The sequence below is a fragment of the Chenopodium quinoa genome, unplaced genomic scaffold (genome assembly GCF_001683475.1).
Source record: "Chenopodium quinoa cultivar QQ74 unplaced genomic scaffold, ASM168347v1, whole genome shotgun sequence".
Taxonomy (NCBI): Eukaryota; Viridiplantae; Streptophyta; class Magnoliopsida; order Caryophyllales; family Amaranthaceae; genus Chenopodium; species Chenopodium quinoa.
This window is the reverse complement of record NW_018744830.1, coordinates 847132-863920: the sequence shown is the minus strand read 5'-3', so window position 1 is coordinate 863920 and position 16789 is coordinate 847132. Positions and strand designations below refer to the sequence as shown.

The following is a 16789-nucleotide window of genomic DNA, read 5'->3' as shown; positions in this document are numbered from 1 at the left end:
TGAATTTCTTGTTGAACCTTTGTAAAAGGTCTTCTTCTTCACTCGAAAGCCCCTTCACTTTCCCTCTCGCACTTTCGCTCTCTCGTATTTTTTATTCCGTAACAAATTGGGGAACTGTAGACTGTAGAGTTTTAATTTCATGTGTTCAATGAAAATTGGTAAAAATAATCTCAACTTTCACGTATTCACTTTAAATAATCCCGACTTTGGGGGTCATCCGCTCAAACTAGTCCCGAGTGCTGGTAACCGGTTAAAAAGGTAATTTTTATTTTTTATTTTTGTAACACGTGTCACCGTGTGATTAGCTGAAAATTAAAAAAAAACTAAAAAAAATTAAAATAAAAAACATCATCCCAAACCCACGACAACCCCCACCACCAGCCTTCTCCCACGCCCATCCTAAGTTCCCCCACCCCAAACCGTCGCACCCAGCCCCCCCTCGCGTCGTAACTACGCTAGGGTTCCGGTGGTGGGGGAAGGTCCGTTTGGGGGTTTTTTGCGGCGGGGAGATCGCTTTTAGGTTTTTCGTGGGTTTTAGGGTGGGCGGGTTTGGTGGTTTTGGGGGAAGGGGAGCTAACAGGGGGGTAGGATGAGCTGCAGCCGAGGGGGAGGCAGTTCTGGCCGTCGCAGGGGTGGAGGAGGGGGTCCCGACCACCATAGTGGTGGTGGCGAAGGTGGTTCGTAGGTGGAGCATGGAGGCTGGAAGTTTTTTTTTTTTTTTTTAAAAAAATTATGTAAGTTTTTTTTTAATGTTTCAACCAATCACATGGTGACACGTGTCACCTTAACCTATTATAACACACTAGTAGAAAAACTTAAATGAGCACCGATTTTTAAAAACCGGTCCGAAAAAAATAGGCGGGTTTGAGGGAAAGAGTTTTCGCACTGGTTTGAACCAAACCGGTGCGAAAAAAGAGTTAATCATACCGGTTCGAACCAAACCGATGCGAAAAATGAGTAAATCGCACCGGTTCGGTTTGAACCAGTGCGAATGCTATGAAAAAAAAAACGAGTCTTTTTATATCTTCTTTCTTTCTCTTTCCTCGATATCTCCTCCTCTCTCATCTACCTCTCTCAGTCTCTCTCATCTACAACAATGGAGCCTCAAACTCCTTCTCCTTCAATCTCCTTTTCTTTCTTTCTCTTTCCCCTCTTCTTTCTTTCTATTTCGTACTTTTTTTTTCGCCCTACCTTAGTTTCTCTCTCCTCCTTCATTCTTCTTCATCTTCTATGAGGGCTGCGATTTTGAGCCGATTTTGAGGGCTCGAATCCCACCATTTTTACTATCTCTTCCTCTTTAATCTACTTCTTTATATTCTCTGTTCATTCAAGATTTGTTGATTTGATGTTTTTCACGAATTAATTTTACGTTAGATTACGCGGAGTTGAAGCTTGATTCAGAATTGATTCTGATTTTGGGGGTTTTAATGTTTGTGAATTAAGTTGATTTGTTGTGTTGATATTCGAAATTCAATGAGATTTGTGGTTCCTCGCTATTGTTGTTGTTGTTCATCGTCTAGGGTTTGCGATTTCTGTTGTCTCCTCTTCCTCCCCCTCTCCGGTAATTTGTTCATCTTTGTGTTTTTGATTGATTTATGTTTTGTGATTTCATGAATTGGGTTGATTTGTTTTTGATTGATCGATGTCGAATACTGGAATTCGGGTTTCTGTTGTTGATGGGTCGATGCTAGATTTGTGTGGGAGTTTAAGTTGAAGGTTGCTTTAGGTTTTTGGTTGAAATTTGATATTTTGCTGAGGAAAGCCTAGATATATGATGTTTACAGATTGTTGTAGTTTGAGCTAGAATTGGTTTGTATGTTAGAAATCGAAATTGATGAAGGAATATTTGATCATGCTTAATTGTGTTCATTTCATGTTTTGTGATCACCATATGCTCAGTTGTTTGTGGCAATGTTTTGCAGGCAAGGCCTATAATGCATGGAATGCCGAGCATGGGGATAATAGGCTCTCAGATACGGCCTGGTGGGGTTCCTCCTTCGGCTCTTCACCAGCAAAGACCAATGCAGGCAGCTTCTGGAATTAGGCCCCTGACTACTTCCAATAATATGCCTTCTGTGACCCAGGTTATGTTTAGCTTCTTTGGATCTTCTTCATTGGTTTTATAATATTAGATCAGTACCAAGTTCAAGTTTAGTGTTTTAGTTAGTGAATTTTAGTGAGTTTTTCATTTGTTTGGTACCTTTAGTGTAAATATAAGATTGAGAACGAATAGCTTTAGAGCTGCAGTAGAGGAAGAGGAACAACTCAATTTTACGGAGATCTGTCTGAATTTATTTTGACCTAAAAGATTTAATTCGATTCGTATTTGTTATTTTGAATTATTTTTTTCTCTGATTTTGCTGTTGAGGCTATTCTGTTTTGGTTATGAAATGCAGGAGTGTGATGAAGTTAGACTATTTTGGTTATGAAATGCTGGATTATTGTTGCTGTTCTGATTTATTGTTGACTAAGATGGAGGATTGTGTGGTGCTTGTTGATAAATGGTTGCCAGCAACTGTGATCTGTTGCTGCCAGGGGATGTATGATTGTGATATGTTGTTGTTGCTATTGATGTTGGTGTATGACTTGAGTTTCTTGGATTATGTCCCTTTTTAATGTCCCTTAATTAATGTTTTTTAGAATATGTCCCTTAATTATGTCCATTGTTTAATGTTGCTTGGAATATGTTCCTTGATTATGTCCCTTGATTAATGTTGCTTGGAATATACTCCTTGACTATGTCCCTTTTTAAATGACCCCAATATAACAAACCAATGCTTGTCCCTGTTTCACCCCAATGTATGTCCCTGTTTTACCCCATTGACTATCGATATGTCTGTCCCTGTTGTCAATGATGAAACCTTTGCTTGAGAGAGCCCAACTTCTAGTGAAGTGATGAATAATATTTTCCATTGACCTCCCATGAGCCATTTGTATTCTAGGATTGTAGTCTTTAGGCAGAATTGGTAGCCATGGAAGAAGGTGGGTTGTCAGTGATAGTTATGGGGGAACTGAGACTCTTAAATGGCCTCCCTTTTTTTTTTCTCCTGTCCATATGTCTATGATGAAAGTCCAATGTACGAGATAGTACACCCAAATGATAATAATCACCTATTTGCCATTAGATTCCAATCAATACATTTTATGTTTGATTTGTGAAGACTTTTGGGCAGATTTGTGGACTGATTTAAGGGTTTATTATTAATGATGCATAGGTACATCTGAGACCTTTAAATGTGCACATTGTTCTCATACATAATTTCTTGCATTAGTTAGTAAAGTTCTGGCATCTTAATATTTATCTTATTTATTCATCTTTTCTCAGAAATATATATCCATATATTATGCTGGCCAAACTGCCAAAGATAATCAAATAAAAAAAGAAACATCCAAGCACACACTTTACTAATAGTTTCATACTACTTCATGGGAACAACTTGCTAACCAAGACACTAAGTAATCTTCTTGTAGGTATCAATAACTGATTTGTTTATAAATTGTCAATCTGGAGGGTGGGAAAATTTTTTTATGTGGTGAAGACGGTACAACAGGAATGTGTTGTTTATTTTGCAAATGCAATTAGCTTCATGTATCTTGATCGCAAATTGTGTTAGCAATTATATGGCTGTCTTAAGTTATGTGACTATTTCTTTTTGCTCGCGTTGTACTGAATACTTCATTAGGAATGTTGTGTTTTTGTTATAATTATAATACAACTAGCCTTCTCTGCATGAACTGGTAGATTGGATGAGTTGTATATTTTAGTCTTGAGTTGTGCTTGAATTGTTCACAACCTTCATTTTTCTTTCCTCTACATACGTTTGAAGGTTATGTACTTCTGTCTGAGTTATCTGTTCATATTGGATGTGTACTACATATGATGTTTTTTTTTTGCTGGAATGTCAGTCTTGTCAGGTTGATCTAGTGAAAGTTGAAGGTCGTACATCTGTTATTAGATATCTTGACAGCTTAGAAGCCCAACCTGAGCATCGTGCTATGGATGTATTTGTTTTAGCCATCATTGTAGATGGGCATAAACGAGGACAAGAGGCTTGTATGGAAGCTGGTTTACTTGATGTGTGCCTTCAAGATTCAACTCCGAATGGTGCTCAATCTGAGCCCTTACTTCTTCAGTGGCTTTGTCTCTGTCTTGTAAAAATGTGGGAGGGCTTTAAAGAGGCTCAAATAGTAGGTTTACACGCCGGTGATGCTGTGATATCAGCATCTCTACTGTCTAAGCCCCAATTTTAGGTAAGCCTATCGTACACCATAGTAATTTATGTGTTTTGTCATTCTAAATAAAAATACTATCTTCTCCATGTATAAAGACAAACATTGCCTATTTGCCTACTCTTCATGTTAGAGCTGCTGTTGTCTTTGCATTGGGAAATTTTCTTGGTGTTGGATTTGATTCTGTTGGAGATGGAGGGGATGATTGTGATGAGGATGACGAAAAGCTTAAAGCTAAATCTAATGTGAATTTGTTTTTTTTTTTCAATTTTATTTTATTTGTGTGTGACCTTGTATTTTATTTTTTATTTTTTTTGGACGAAAATTGTAATATTACAGCCTTTTTTAAATGAAATTATGTAACTTTATATATATGTTAGTGTTTCCATTTCAGTTTAAGTGAAAAAAATGCAAAAAAAAAAAAAATTATTTTTTTTAGGCATTTTTGACACCGGTTTTGAAACAGAACCAGTGCTAAAAGTTTTATTTTTATTTTTTTGGGCCATTATTTGCACCGGTTCACAACAAGAACCGGTGCGAATTGTTTGTTTTTAGCACCGATTTTGAACCGGTGCTAAAGTTCTTTTTTTTTTAATTTTAGTATCCCTCAAATCTACACCGGTTCAAAACCGGTGCGAAAGGGGGGTTTTGAACCGGTGCTCATTACCATTTTTCGCCTAGTGACAGGTTAGTAACCAGTTAGGGATTGTTTTGAGCGAATACACCCCAAAATTGGGATTATTTAATAATAATCCAAAGTTGGGATTATTTAAAGCGAATACGTGAAAGTTGGGATTATTTTTAGCAATTTTTCCTAAAAGTTTTGCCTATACTCTCTCCGTATTTTATTACTTGTTCCATTTCTCTATTTGCAGATTTTATAAGTAATAATAAAAATTAATTAAATATAATGAGAGTGGGGTTGGTTGAATTTTTTTTTGAAAAATCGGGTTAGGCCGGAAAAATCTTCCCAAAACCCACCCAAAATCGGGTCAGGCTGGGCCACCTTTGATTAGCTCTAAATAAAACTTATATGGACCTAGTTTATGTGTGGAGTAATATTATTGTGTACCTGAGGTCTACATGTGCCACCAAATGTTATGTTGAAAGTTTTTTTTTTCCGTTGCAAATATACTATGTTGAATATAGAAACCTTAATTTGTGATCTTTATTATACATATTAACCAGTTAAAACTCTAATTATAAATAAATAAATAAATAAATCTAAAACAATGACTTGTATTTAACATAATAACCTTCATTTTAACATAATAACCTTTTTATTAATATAACGACCTTTATTTTATAATTACAACAGTTAAACATGTGACCCTAATGTTAGTGGTCAACATTAAATTAATGTGAACCGGGTATATTTAAGGTTTTAGCTAAGTATTTTTTATCTATGTTTTGTCAATAAATAATAAAACCTTGTATGAAAATTGAAAGATTGGAAAGGCGTACGGTTAGGGCAACGTCCGTAATTGTCAATCCAAGAACAGGTGCCCATATATTCGTAATTGTTTTCTTAAGCCTCAACATTGTATGATCTTTTCGTGAGAACCTTACTAATCAACATTAACTCCATATTATTATCCTCCACGCTAGGGTCAACTGCACCTAAATCTATTGTTGTCCCCCCCTCCTCTTCAATTTGTAGTTGGGAACACATCTTCATAATGCCCTCTCCTATTAGCGCAAGAGATTTGCCAGTGGAGAGTACCACCGGAATCCGGTAGAAAAGCTATCAAAAAGATAGGGTTTGCCCTTTTTCCGAGAGAGATTTCTTTCTTTGAAGGAAAACTTTTCTTATTTAACTTAGCATAAGCTAGTTTAGAGAAAATTGAACAATTATTTGTGTGTTTCTCTAAATTGCAAATAAAACATGTCGCAATAAGGATCGAGTAGAGGTTAATACGGGGGAATTGTCATGCTAATTCAATTTCGTACCACCATCCCTAAATCCTCCCTTGTCTCACTTGTTTTAATGTCAATTTCGCATGTAATAAAATAGGCTGCCTCCTACCTACAAGCATCACATGTTCTTAGTTCTCGATTTGGGTCCCTTCAAGTATTGAATGACATCTTTTCAATTTGGTTGCGTTTCAATCCAAATTATTTAATGATTTGGATTAAATTTCATTTGAGTTTGGTGATCTGGTACATGTGATTTTTGTAATGTTTACCTTTTTTTTTTTACAATAGCAAAGAAACAAAAGTTCTAATTAAACACTAGAAAGAGTCCAGCAGCAGTGTCCAAGCAATCGAAATGTCATTCCCTTGGATGGCTTGTAGGTTGTCGAGCAATGACAGAGTCAGAAAGGATGAGAACATCATGTTTGACCTGGGCTCGAGGCCACTTTAGCATTTCTAGGCATGCCCAAGCTTCACACTGTAATGCCGAGGAAGAAGCCCTGTAACTGCCCAGCCTATGCCAGCCCTTGTCGTCTTCTTATCTCATGACCCATCAATCTGCAAAATGAAGGTAGAATAACCATCTTCCTGTCTTCCTAGGTGCACATGATTGAAGCCTGGCGGTAACAGTGGCTCATCACTTTGCTCATTGGCTGTCATCTGATTGAACACTTCATTATAATGTTTACTTGTATGGAGTACATAAGTATTTAGTTTGGGGATTTCAGAAGACATCATTTTGGACATTAATTAACTTATCAAAACCACTGTCAAACTGGTACACATACAATCTCGATTCCAAAGACCCCAGAAGCTAAAGTTCCAGCAATAGTAGACAGAGTTCCTTTAACTAGAGATATTTCATAGCCAATTCTTAATTGCATTTCATCTGTTCTCAATTGGATATATCCTCCTTAAAGCTAAGAACACAGACATGGAAAAATATGTAGCCAATAACCAACTGAGAGATCTCACTGTTTGACTCAATAAATTACAGATAGCCTCAAAAAGAACCAGACCGAATGAGTTATGGTACAAAATATAAAAATCGGTATAAAATCAACACAACACTCACTGGTGGTATCATCCATAGTTCCACTTCTTCATAATAAACTGCACTCTTGAAACCTCAAACTAACCCAGCTTCCTTAAGAGCTGCTTCAAAGTCAGCCTCACTTCTAAAATCAGGCACCTGAACGAGGTAACACAACACATAAGTAAGTACCTCAATACTTCAACGTAACAAAATACAACTAATTCACCATAGATAGAAGTTGAAAAGATAGGGAAGGGAGGGGCATGTGCAAAGCCAGCCACCTCTTGCTCTTATATAAAGAAAGTGTTAATGTTCGAGTAGAATACATACATCATCCATAACAAGGAGAGAATTTCCACATATATTATGTTTTATAGCATTGTAAATGGGATTGGCAATAAAAGGATACCATCAACACCATTATTTCCCCAACTAAAAAAATGAATATAAATCACCCTAAATATATGAGCACTTGTCGGGTCCATCCATGCCAAGTAGTAGTGTAGCACCAGTAGAGATACCGAGATATGTATACGGATACAAATAGGGACAAAAACGGCAAAACCAAGATTGTAATATACGACATGAATATTTCCAAAAAAAAAAAAAAAAATGAAACTACATATTTGAAAATCACATTATTACCAATCTAATAAGACCCCATTTGATACTTACTCTGTTTCAAATTAAATGACACGTATTCCTTTTTGGGAAATTCCTTTTGAGATGACACAAAACTTCCATGCAAATTAATAATTATGGTGTTTAAAAAAAATTAATAATAATGGTTTGTGTTTAACTTGAAATATTGTGAAAATAATGGAGCAAAATTTCACCCAAAATCTTGAATATAAAAATATAAAAGAAAGATGATATTATAATTACCTCAACTACTTTAGTTCCAAAATGATTCTCAATCTTCTCCATAATCATATTGTCTCTTTCATCACAAATCAAATTGAATACTGCGCCTGCAATATAGATAAAAAATTAGCCATATTCTTTTGATTAGCCCCATAGTTAAATCAATATCCAACTAGAAGTTTCACATCATATCCATCACAAGTGGAAGATGTATATACATGACCAGAGTAACAAAGATACATCCAACAATCAACAAGATTTATTTTGCCACGACAAATTGAACCTTATTAATTCCATACATAATAAGACTGCACATTAAAAAACAAGCTCATACACAAAACCCTGAAAAATAACAATAGAGACACAAGCACATTTAAAGCAATGAAGAGGCATGAGAAAACACAGATTACAAACATACCTTTACGCCCAAAACGTCCTGCTCGTCCTACTCTATGCAAATATACCTCACAGTCAGGCTCTGTCTTAACATCATGCTTCACTGGAAGATCATAGTTAACCACCAAGTTGACCTACACCATGGAATAAATAAGAAACCTACATGACATGGTGCATAAAGACAACACAATATAAGATAAATATATATAACACCACTCACCTGTGACTGGTCAAAGCCTCTAGCAAGAACATCAGTGGATATAAGAACTTTGGTTAACCCGTCTTTGAACTCTTTCACTATTTTATCTCTATCTTCATGAGAAAGAGCACCTTGAATAGTTGTAACTTCGTAACCCAAATCCACAAGTGCCTTATGAAGATAGCTAGCACTGTTTCTTGTGCGCACAAATATGATGGTCTGGCCAACCTTTTGACCCAACTCCAGTATTTTCTCACGAACAACCTGAATTTTTTCCAGTTCACCGGGGCAACGAACCTTATACTGCTTCACTGACTCCAGCGATAGTTCTTCCTTCTTGACAAATAATTGATTGTAATCTGGAATTGCTCTTGTAACAAACTGCTTCACCAATTCACTAAAAGTGGCAGAAAACAGCAACACCTGAAGGAAAAAATTGTCATTGTGGACGAATATAGTCAACACATAGTTACATGTATTTTAATTATTATATGGAAAATAAAAAAAAATGTAGATACAATTACAACATGAAAGCCAAACAATCATCCCTAGGATTAGAGGTGTCAACCAGCCAAACTGGGCTGAACATAAGCATATTTGAGCTACGTTTGATAAATAAAATATTCCCAGCTCCACCAAGCTTAACAAAGCTTTTAAATTTCTTGTTTGAGCTTGATTAATTAAAGCTTTTTTGCTGTTTGAGACTGTCGAACGAGTAGCTCATTTTAAATCTAAGCTCCAGATCAAACTAAGCTAGATCAAATTAAACAAGCTTTTGATAAGATAAATGAGCAAGATAGAATTCTATGTCCAAATAAATGAATGATATGACCTCAAATCAAGACTCAATAATACAATTTAGAATTTTTGGGAAAGGAAAAGTAAATATAAGTAGTTAATGCAACAATGTCACTTTAACATCTCATACTATTACTAACCCAAGGACGGATCCATGGTGGCCAACCCAGGCCATCGCCCGCCCCATGATCCAAAAAAAATATAAAATAGTTGAGATGCAATGAAAATAAAGAAAGGTAATTTGGCTAAGTTGGTTTCAGCATGCATCATTTAATGACTAGGTTCTAAATTTGACATCAGTAAGTAATAACCTACTTAGTTTATTGCTCATTTTTTAGAATGTCTTTGTACTGCTATTCCATTTGACGCTCAACCTTTTTCTTTTTGTTTTTTCTTTTGCCTTTTTTGTAGCTATAAAGGAGTTATAAATATTTTAATCTTTCATTATCATTCTCTGCTGTATAATCAAAAGTTCATTTATGAATCTTTTATTCATATTCTTTGTCGTAAAAATCAAAAGTTAATGTTAACTTATGAACAAGGTTTATAGATTTCGGTCCGCCCTGTATCAAATTCGTAGATCCATCATTTTACTAACCAATATTTTCAAATTTTTGAAACATTTCATTTTTTTACACTACTCATATACTATTATTATCATTAATATCTTTTTACTTATATTTTGACAAAATCATAACAAGCTGGTGTTATAAAATATGATCAAGATCAACCCGACAATAATTAAATTAATGACATTTAGTTTTACACATGATTATTTGTCAAATAATACCTTATTCCAAACAAATGTAAGAAAAATACATTATATGTAATGTAATAAAGTTTGGTGATGAAACACCTTATGTCGTAAGTACTCAACACTTCATAGTCACAACAAAGGCCTAACAAAAAAGTGTTCAGATATAAGGTGTTTTTACCTAGAACGGTACATAAAAAGTGTTTTTTTAACAGTATTTTGAACATATAAGGTATATCTAATTTTCTATAACCAAAAAGTCCTTAAATATATTATAGGTACTAAATTAAGGTCAAAGGCATACATGAATAATGCAAAAAAGTCAAATGTTACATGAATTGAGAGATGCAGGTCAGTATTGTCATTTATTTTCATTTTTCCTACCCTAAAAGGCCTAAACCTAGGATTTTCTATGCATAATACTTCCTCCTGTTTTATAGATACATCACTTTTGAAATTACACTCCTAAGCAATTTTTGAAGTAGAGATATAGAGAGAAAAATAAAGAGGGCCCATGTAATATAAGAGAGAATTTATTAGCTAAAAAGGAAAGTGATGCACCTAAATTGAAACTTCTATTTATAGAAAGTGATACATCTAAAAAAAGGGGAGAAAGTATGTACATTAGGTATCTTTGTGATATTTACTATAACGTATTATTCCTAACAAAAATAAAATAATGGCAATTATTCTATTTTTAGTTTTTAAAATTTTGGTTGAACGAGACTTTAATGGGTTAATAAAAAAACCGAACAAGTGCACAGTTGAACACAATCAAGTTGTTCACGAGCCTAAACAAGTCAAGCACGTGGTTTTTCAAGTTAGGCTCGTTAATTAATTAAGCCTAAAATTTTTGTTCACCCTTGTTCGTTTACTTAGTGAATGAACTTTGACCAAGCATTGACCTGACTTGTTCATAGATCATCAATAGAATCAATATTATCATGAAAATGCTCAACTAAATCAAACAAAACACATACATAATATACAGCCCATGCAGAACAAAAAAACTCAAAAGGCTTAAGATGAACTTTGACATAGTCAGCTAATCCAAAAGAAAGAAGTAAGACAGAGGTGAGTACCCATTTCATAATAATAAGAAGAAGATTAAAGATAGAGTTAGTTACTGTGGAGTGTGGACACAAATGGTTTCCAAAAAAAAAAAAAAAAGTTACAGTGACACAATAAGCTTTGCTAAGTGAAAATTAGTTTAAAGCAGTTCTAATAATAAGTAAACTCAGAAACAGCATGCAAAAAAATTTCAAATCAGGTTTAATTGGTAGCAAACTAACAATAATTAATTCGACAAAAATTAAATATAGAGAAAAAGGAGAGCAAACTATGGCCTAGAGAATTCATCCTTCCCACTTCTCCCCTTGCATATTTCACTGCTTGCACAACAATTATAAATTTATAATCTTGAATAGATCACTGCTTACAATTACAAATTTATAATCTTGAATAGACCATACTTTTAAATTGTAATACTACATCACCCACAAAATTAAAAATAAAGAAAACATCAGAAGCAAAAGAACAGTAAATTATCATCAACAAACCTGACATTTAGGAGCACTTTTCTTGATATCAGACATAATTCTAAGAGAATCATCCTTGAAGCCATCCTGAAAAGGCAGCAAACATCATCAATCACCACAAGGTTAAAGCATGCAGGTTACATACATCTTGAGGCCTCGACAAAATCTATTCCCTTGCATAAATCAGATGATCCTATATTAAAATGGAGTCCCCTGTTGCCTATTTTATAAGCAGGAATGAAACCTACACTGAATTCTCTTGCTCCTTTTTATTCCATTAAATTTCATTTTTTGGATTCTGGTAGAAGTGAATTAACTCATGTTTCTAAAGTGAAAATACAAATATTATCCACAGGCTCTGTAAAGTCTAAACTATCTAGAACAATAATGAACAGATGCATGGAGAAATTAACCCTACTGATTTTCACTCCACATAAAAGAACACTAAGCTTATAGTCAAGACAAATATACAAATCCAAATCCAGTCCACTGCCATGGTCTTGAACCAGTAAATAACAAATCAAGTATTAACAACCTGCAGGCTCTCCATGTTCTCTCTGCAACTCAGAGTTCCTTAGAGGAGCATCGCTAGTAACCTACCTTGTCCTATTAATGGAAATTCTCTCATCTTATATCATGTCAGGTAGTGTGTACTCTACAGCTGAAAAATCACAAACATAATTGAGTAGCCCTAGCTTCAGAGGTAGGCTTTGTCCTTTTCACTGAACAAGCCTTAACAGAACTAAGGGCCATTAAGAGAACTTATCTGAGCTTCACTTCCCTATTCAGAACCTTAAAAAATAACAACATAAAGCCATAATTCATGTGCAAAGAGGTCAAGCAGATCAACGGATTTAACATCACAACAAATAGTTCACCAGGATAACAGAAACATGTTCAATAAAAAATAAAAAATAACAATTAAAAACAATAGAGTATATGAGTTACCGCAGCTAACATGTGATCAGCTTCATCAAACACCAGGATCTTCATATAAGATAAAGACAATTTTCTTAATGAAATCCACTTTTTAATTGTACCAGGAGTCCCAATTATCACTTGGGTTGTTACTGGAGCTCGCTTATTAATTGGAGTATGTGTTGGATTATCCAAATTTTCAGGGATTGCTCTCTCTGCAGTAATTCCAGTATACTTCCCCATCTTCTGCAGCACCTCTAAGTTCTGTCGTCCAACCAAGCCATTTTCAGCAAAAACACAATCAACAAAAAACATACGGAAGATGATTTAAATGCTTTAATTCACATACAATTCCCCTTACTATTCTGTCACTCAACAGTCTTTATAAATCCTTTTAGATTGATCACTTGAATTTGACCAGAAAAATCAACATATGAGTTGATAGATTAATCACCGAAACGACATCAACAGCACAAACCAACAGACTGCCCAGCAAATAAAACTGATCGAAAGCACAATGTAAGAATTCGAGATTATATTTTCTGCAAGTAGAGGATTTACAGTTTCTATTTTTTTTTTTGTTTGTTTTCCTTTCAATTCAATTATAGCACATGTTTTCTTTCACAATGAATACAAACAATGTGCAAAGTGCAAACCCTTCAACTAAACTAAAAACATGAAAGAAACCAAGCTGAAAGCAACAAACATTAAAGCGATCGGACCGACCTGAATAACCAATTCTCTGGTGGGGCAAATACAGAGAGCTTGAGGAGCTTGTTGCTTAGGATCAACACGACTCAACATTCCCAAAACAAAGCAGGTAGTTTTTCCAGATCCATTATGAGCTTGAGCAATCAAATTTCTGTGCGGTGGTGTCAAAATCATAGGCAAAGTAACAGATTGAACTTTACTCGGCCTTTCGAATCGCATCTCAACGTACAAACCCTTGAGTAATTCCTCAGACAAATTCAAATCTTCAAACTTCTTCGCTGATGTATACGGTGTATCTCCCGTCGTAACCTAATCCACAACAATTTTACTATAAATAAACCCTAATTTCAACATTTACCCAAAAAAATAAAAATCAAAAAACCCTAAGATGAATTAAGATCAAATCCGGAGTAATATACCGCTTTAATGTTGGAATCTTCAGGCTCATCCAAGTCTTGGTTCTCTTTGATTGAAAGCTGATCGACGGCTAATTCTTCGTCGTCTACTTCGTCGCCCCAAGAACGTTTAACTTCTGCCGGCTTGATTTCCGGTGGGATTGTGGTGTCGGAAGAGGTTTCCGGCGGAGTTGAAGTGGCGGAAGAAGTTTCCGGCGCTTCATCTGTGGATGTAGTTTTGACGGTGGTTTCTGTGGAATCCGCCATTGATGAGTTCGAGGAAGCTTAAAAAAGAGAGAAGGAAATCAGAGTTGAAAGGAGAGAGAGAGTGAGGTGGAAAAAAAGGGAGGCGTATATATAGTGCGTTTGCCGCGCTGCTTTTTTACGCTAATGAATTTTTTGTTTTTTTTTCTTTGAAGGAACGCTAATGAAGATTATTATCTGTAAATGGGAAATTCGGGAAGGCTTAATTAACACCGACTATTAAGGGTGTAAGGCTCCGTTTACTTCACCTTAATTTTGCTGAACTGAAATTATTTTTACTGATTAAAACTGAATTTTACTGATTAAAACTGAATTTTATTGAACTTATTTTTACTGAAATTATTTTTACTGAACTGAACTTATTTTTACTGAACTGAACTTATTTTACTGAATTGAAGTTATTTTTACTAAACTGAAATTATTTTTACTGAAATGAACTTATTTTTACTGATTTAGATATTATTTTTACTGATTTAATATATATATAGAAATATATTAGGTAAAATAATCTATTTTTGTAATTTATATAGTTGGTATATATAACGATAATATATTATGCCAACCATTTTAATTTACATAATATCGTATATAAAAATGGTTGGCCTATATATTATGGGAATATGTATTTGATATACTTGTATATGATATTAGGTTTAGGGATACTGCCTTTAATTTCATTGCCTAACTTTACAACCAAACATACCAAAACAATAAAACTAATAATAATAAGAATAAAATCATAACTTTATTATAATCATAAATTATTACAAGGATTGCTTCTTATTGCATATGACTATTTAAGTTTATTATTCAATGTCCATATGATGATCTTCTTCCTCGATGTAACTGATTGCCAAATATGTTCTGCTATCTGATTTTGTACTATATCCATCTGAGCTTTCCTACCTTCATCAAATATGGAGTATTCCGCTCTAGGCTCAACATTTGCACATCTTTCTGAAATTGGTATCCCTAAAGTGTACAATCGGATAAAATTATGAAGAGTAAACGTTGATAAGATGATTGATAATTGATATGTTTGAGACATTTGTGGCATGTTTTTCAAAATTTTCCATTGCCCCTTAACGTTGCCAAAACACCTTTCAATTGTAGTACGCAATGAAGAATGACGATAATTGTAATGTTCTAGCATTCCTCGAGGTGGAGGACCATTGTGAAATTCCGGCATATGATACCTTGTGTGCTTGTCTTTAATTGGACTCAAATAACCGAGTGTGTTAGGATAACCAGAATCTACTAAATAATATTTTCCTGATAAGAAAATAAAATTTATATTAGAATAAATTATCCTGCTAAAAGAAAATAATATTAAAGAATTACCTACCTAGAGGAGGGTATGGAAATTCGAATTTAGGATCAGTTAAGCAATTTCTCCACACCGTTATATCATGAGCACTTCCTTGATATCCAACATTGACAAATGTGAATAACCTATTAAAAGAGCATGAGGCTAGTACATTTCAAGTTTTAGTTCCTTTACGTCCTCGAAACGGTTGACCATCACCATCGGACACAACTGCACTAATATGAGTTCCATCTAAAGCACCAACACAATCCTAACACATGAAAAAATTAATTTTTTTATTATTAAATTATGCTTTTATAAATGCATTTATATGAAAATTAAATAACATACTAACCTTAAAAAAAGGCCAATATAATGAGTTTTCTTATACTTCTGGTGGTGTATCGGCCAAATCTTGATAAGGACGAATTAAATCACATGACAATCTTGTCAATGCTTGGAACACCCTTCTGAAATATTTGCTAATTGTGGATATTGAGTGCTTAAATGTGTCAGCAGCTTGGCGTTGAGATGCCCCTCTTGCCAATATAAATAGACCAATTCCTACTTGTTCGGCCACTTTTACAAACCTTCCGTCCGATAATAAATTTTTTTCTATCATCAATTGGACGAGTCGCACAAACATATCCCTTTCCAATCTTAGTTGCTCTTTAAACAAACCAGGATGAACTGTTAACAACCTTGTTATATATGCTGATCCACTTTCACCCCCGATCCTTAAAGGTAAGCGATGAATTGGGGTAAGGAGTCTCGACAATTCATATAGTACCAAAAACAGTATGCATTTCTGAAGCAACTCATTGTCCATTCTACAATATAAAAGCAACAACAAGAAGTGAGATCTCAAATTTAAACAAAAAATATAAAAAAAAAATATAAAAAAAATATTAACGTATAACCTTCAATATGTAGATGGTTACAAAAAGTATTGTATATTTTTATGATTGTCCAATTCGTCCCACCCAAGTAGTGTATATATATATATATATATATATATATATATATATATATATATATATATATATATATATATATATATATATATAAGCAATTAAAAGTATATGCAATACAAGGGTATTATTTGTTTTACCATATATACGAAGGACAAAGAACGCAAAGGAAAGAGATTGATTTGCCCATATCTTTTTCAATATCTCGTATATATCATATATATTTACCAAAAAAAAAATTGCATATAATAACTTGTCAAAAAAAAAAAGTTGCGTATATAACGTTTTCCTCATATTTCTTTTTTAACAAATAAAGTTTTCCTCAAATACGTATATGGTAAAACTAACAAAGTATTTACCAAAATATAACGAACTACAATTTTTATCAATAAGATATTATTAAATATATGTAATTTTTTTTTTGAGAAAAGTTAAATATATGTTGTATTTAGGAATGTTAATATTTTGTTCCATTGATTAGTGATCAGACATGTA

General features: G+C 34.1%; 2 protein-coding genes across 2 annotated transcripts; both read right to left on the bottom strand.

The window, feature by feature from the left end:
* Nucleotides 1-6866: 6866 nt before the first annotated feature.
* On the bottom strand, nt 6867-14267 carry LOC110704330 (DEAD-box ATP-dependent RNA helicase 38-like). Its single transcript, XM_021882118.1, has 8 exons — nt 13778-14267; nt 13374-13667; nt 12678-12911; nt 11751-11816; nt 8661-9062; nt 8463-8574; nt 8066-8151; nt 6867-7336 (listed from the first exon to the last, which is right to left on the bottom strand). Exons 1-8 carry the CDS (start codon nt 14018-14020, stop codon nt 7274-7276), a joined length of 1500 nt encoding a protein of 499 aa, XP_021737810.1. The 5' UTR covers nt 14021-14267; the 3' UTR covers nt 6867-7273.
* A 543-nt stretch (nt 14268-14810) lies between these two features.
* Nucleotides 14811-16152, bottom strand: LOC110704293. The gene is made up of 4 exons (XM_021882083.1): nt 15715-16152; nt 15519-15594; nt 15363-15437; nt 14811-15289 (listed from the first exon to the last, which is right to left on the bottom strand). Exons 1-4 carry the CDS (start codon nt 16150-16152, stop codon nt 14811-14813), a joined length of 1068 nt encoding a protein of 355 aa, XP_021737775.1.
* Between the last annotated feature and the right edge of the window lie 637 nt (nt 16153-16789).

Bases quoted from the DNA above. Each gene is read 5' to 3' on its own strand.
- LOC110704330 (XM_021882118.1), bottom strand. From the start codon at position 14,020: ATGGCGGATTCCACAGAAACCACCGTCAAAACTACATCCACAGATGAA. The intron at 13,668-13,777 runs GTATATTACTCC...GTTGTGGATTAG, and splicing joins AAGATTCCAACATTAAAGCG to GTTACGACGGGAGATACACC. The intron at 7,337-8,065 runs GTAATTATAATA...TACCTCGTTCAG, and splicing joins TTGGAACTAAAGTAGTTGAG to GTGCCTGATTTTAGAAGTGA.
- LOC110704293 (XM_021882083.1), bottom strand. From the start codon at position 16,152: ATGGACAATGAGTTGCTTCAGAAATGCATACTGTTTTTGGTACTATAT. The intron at 15,438-15,518 runs GTAAAGGAACTA...TTGGATATCAAG, and splicing joins TGGTCAACCGTTTCGAGGAC to GAAGTGCTCATGATATAACG. The intron at 15,290-15,362 runs GTAGGTAATTCT...TTTTCTTATCAG, and splicing joins ATTTCCATACCCTCCTCTAG to GAAAATATTATTTAGTAGAT.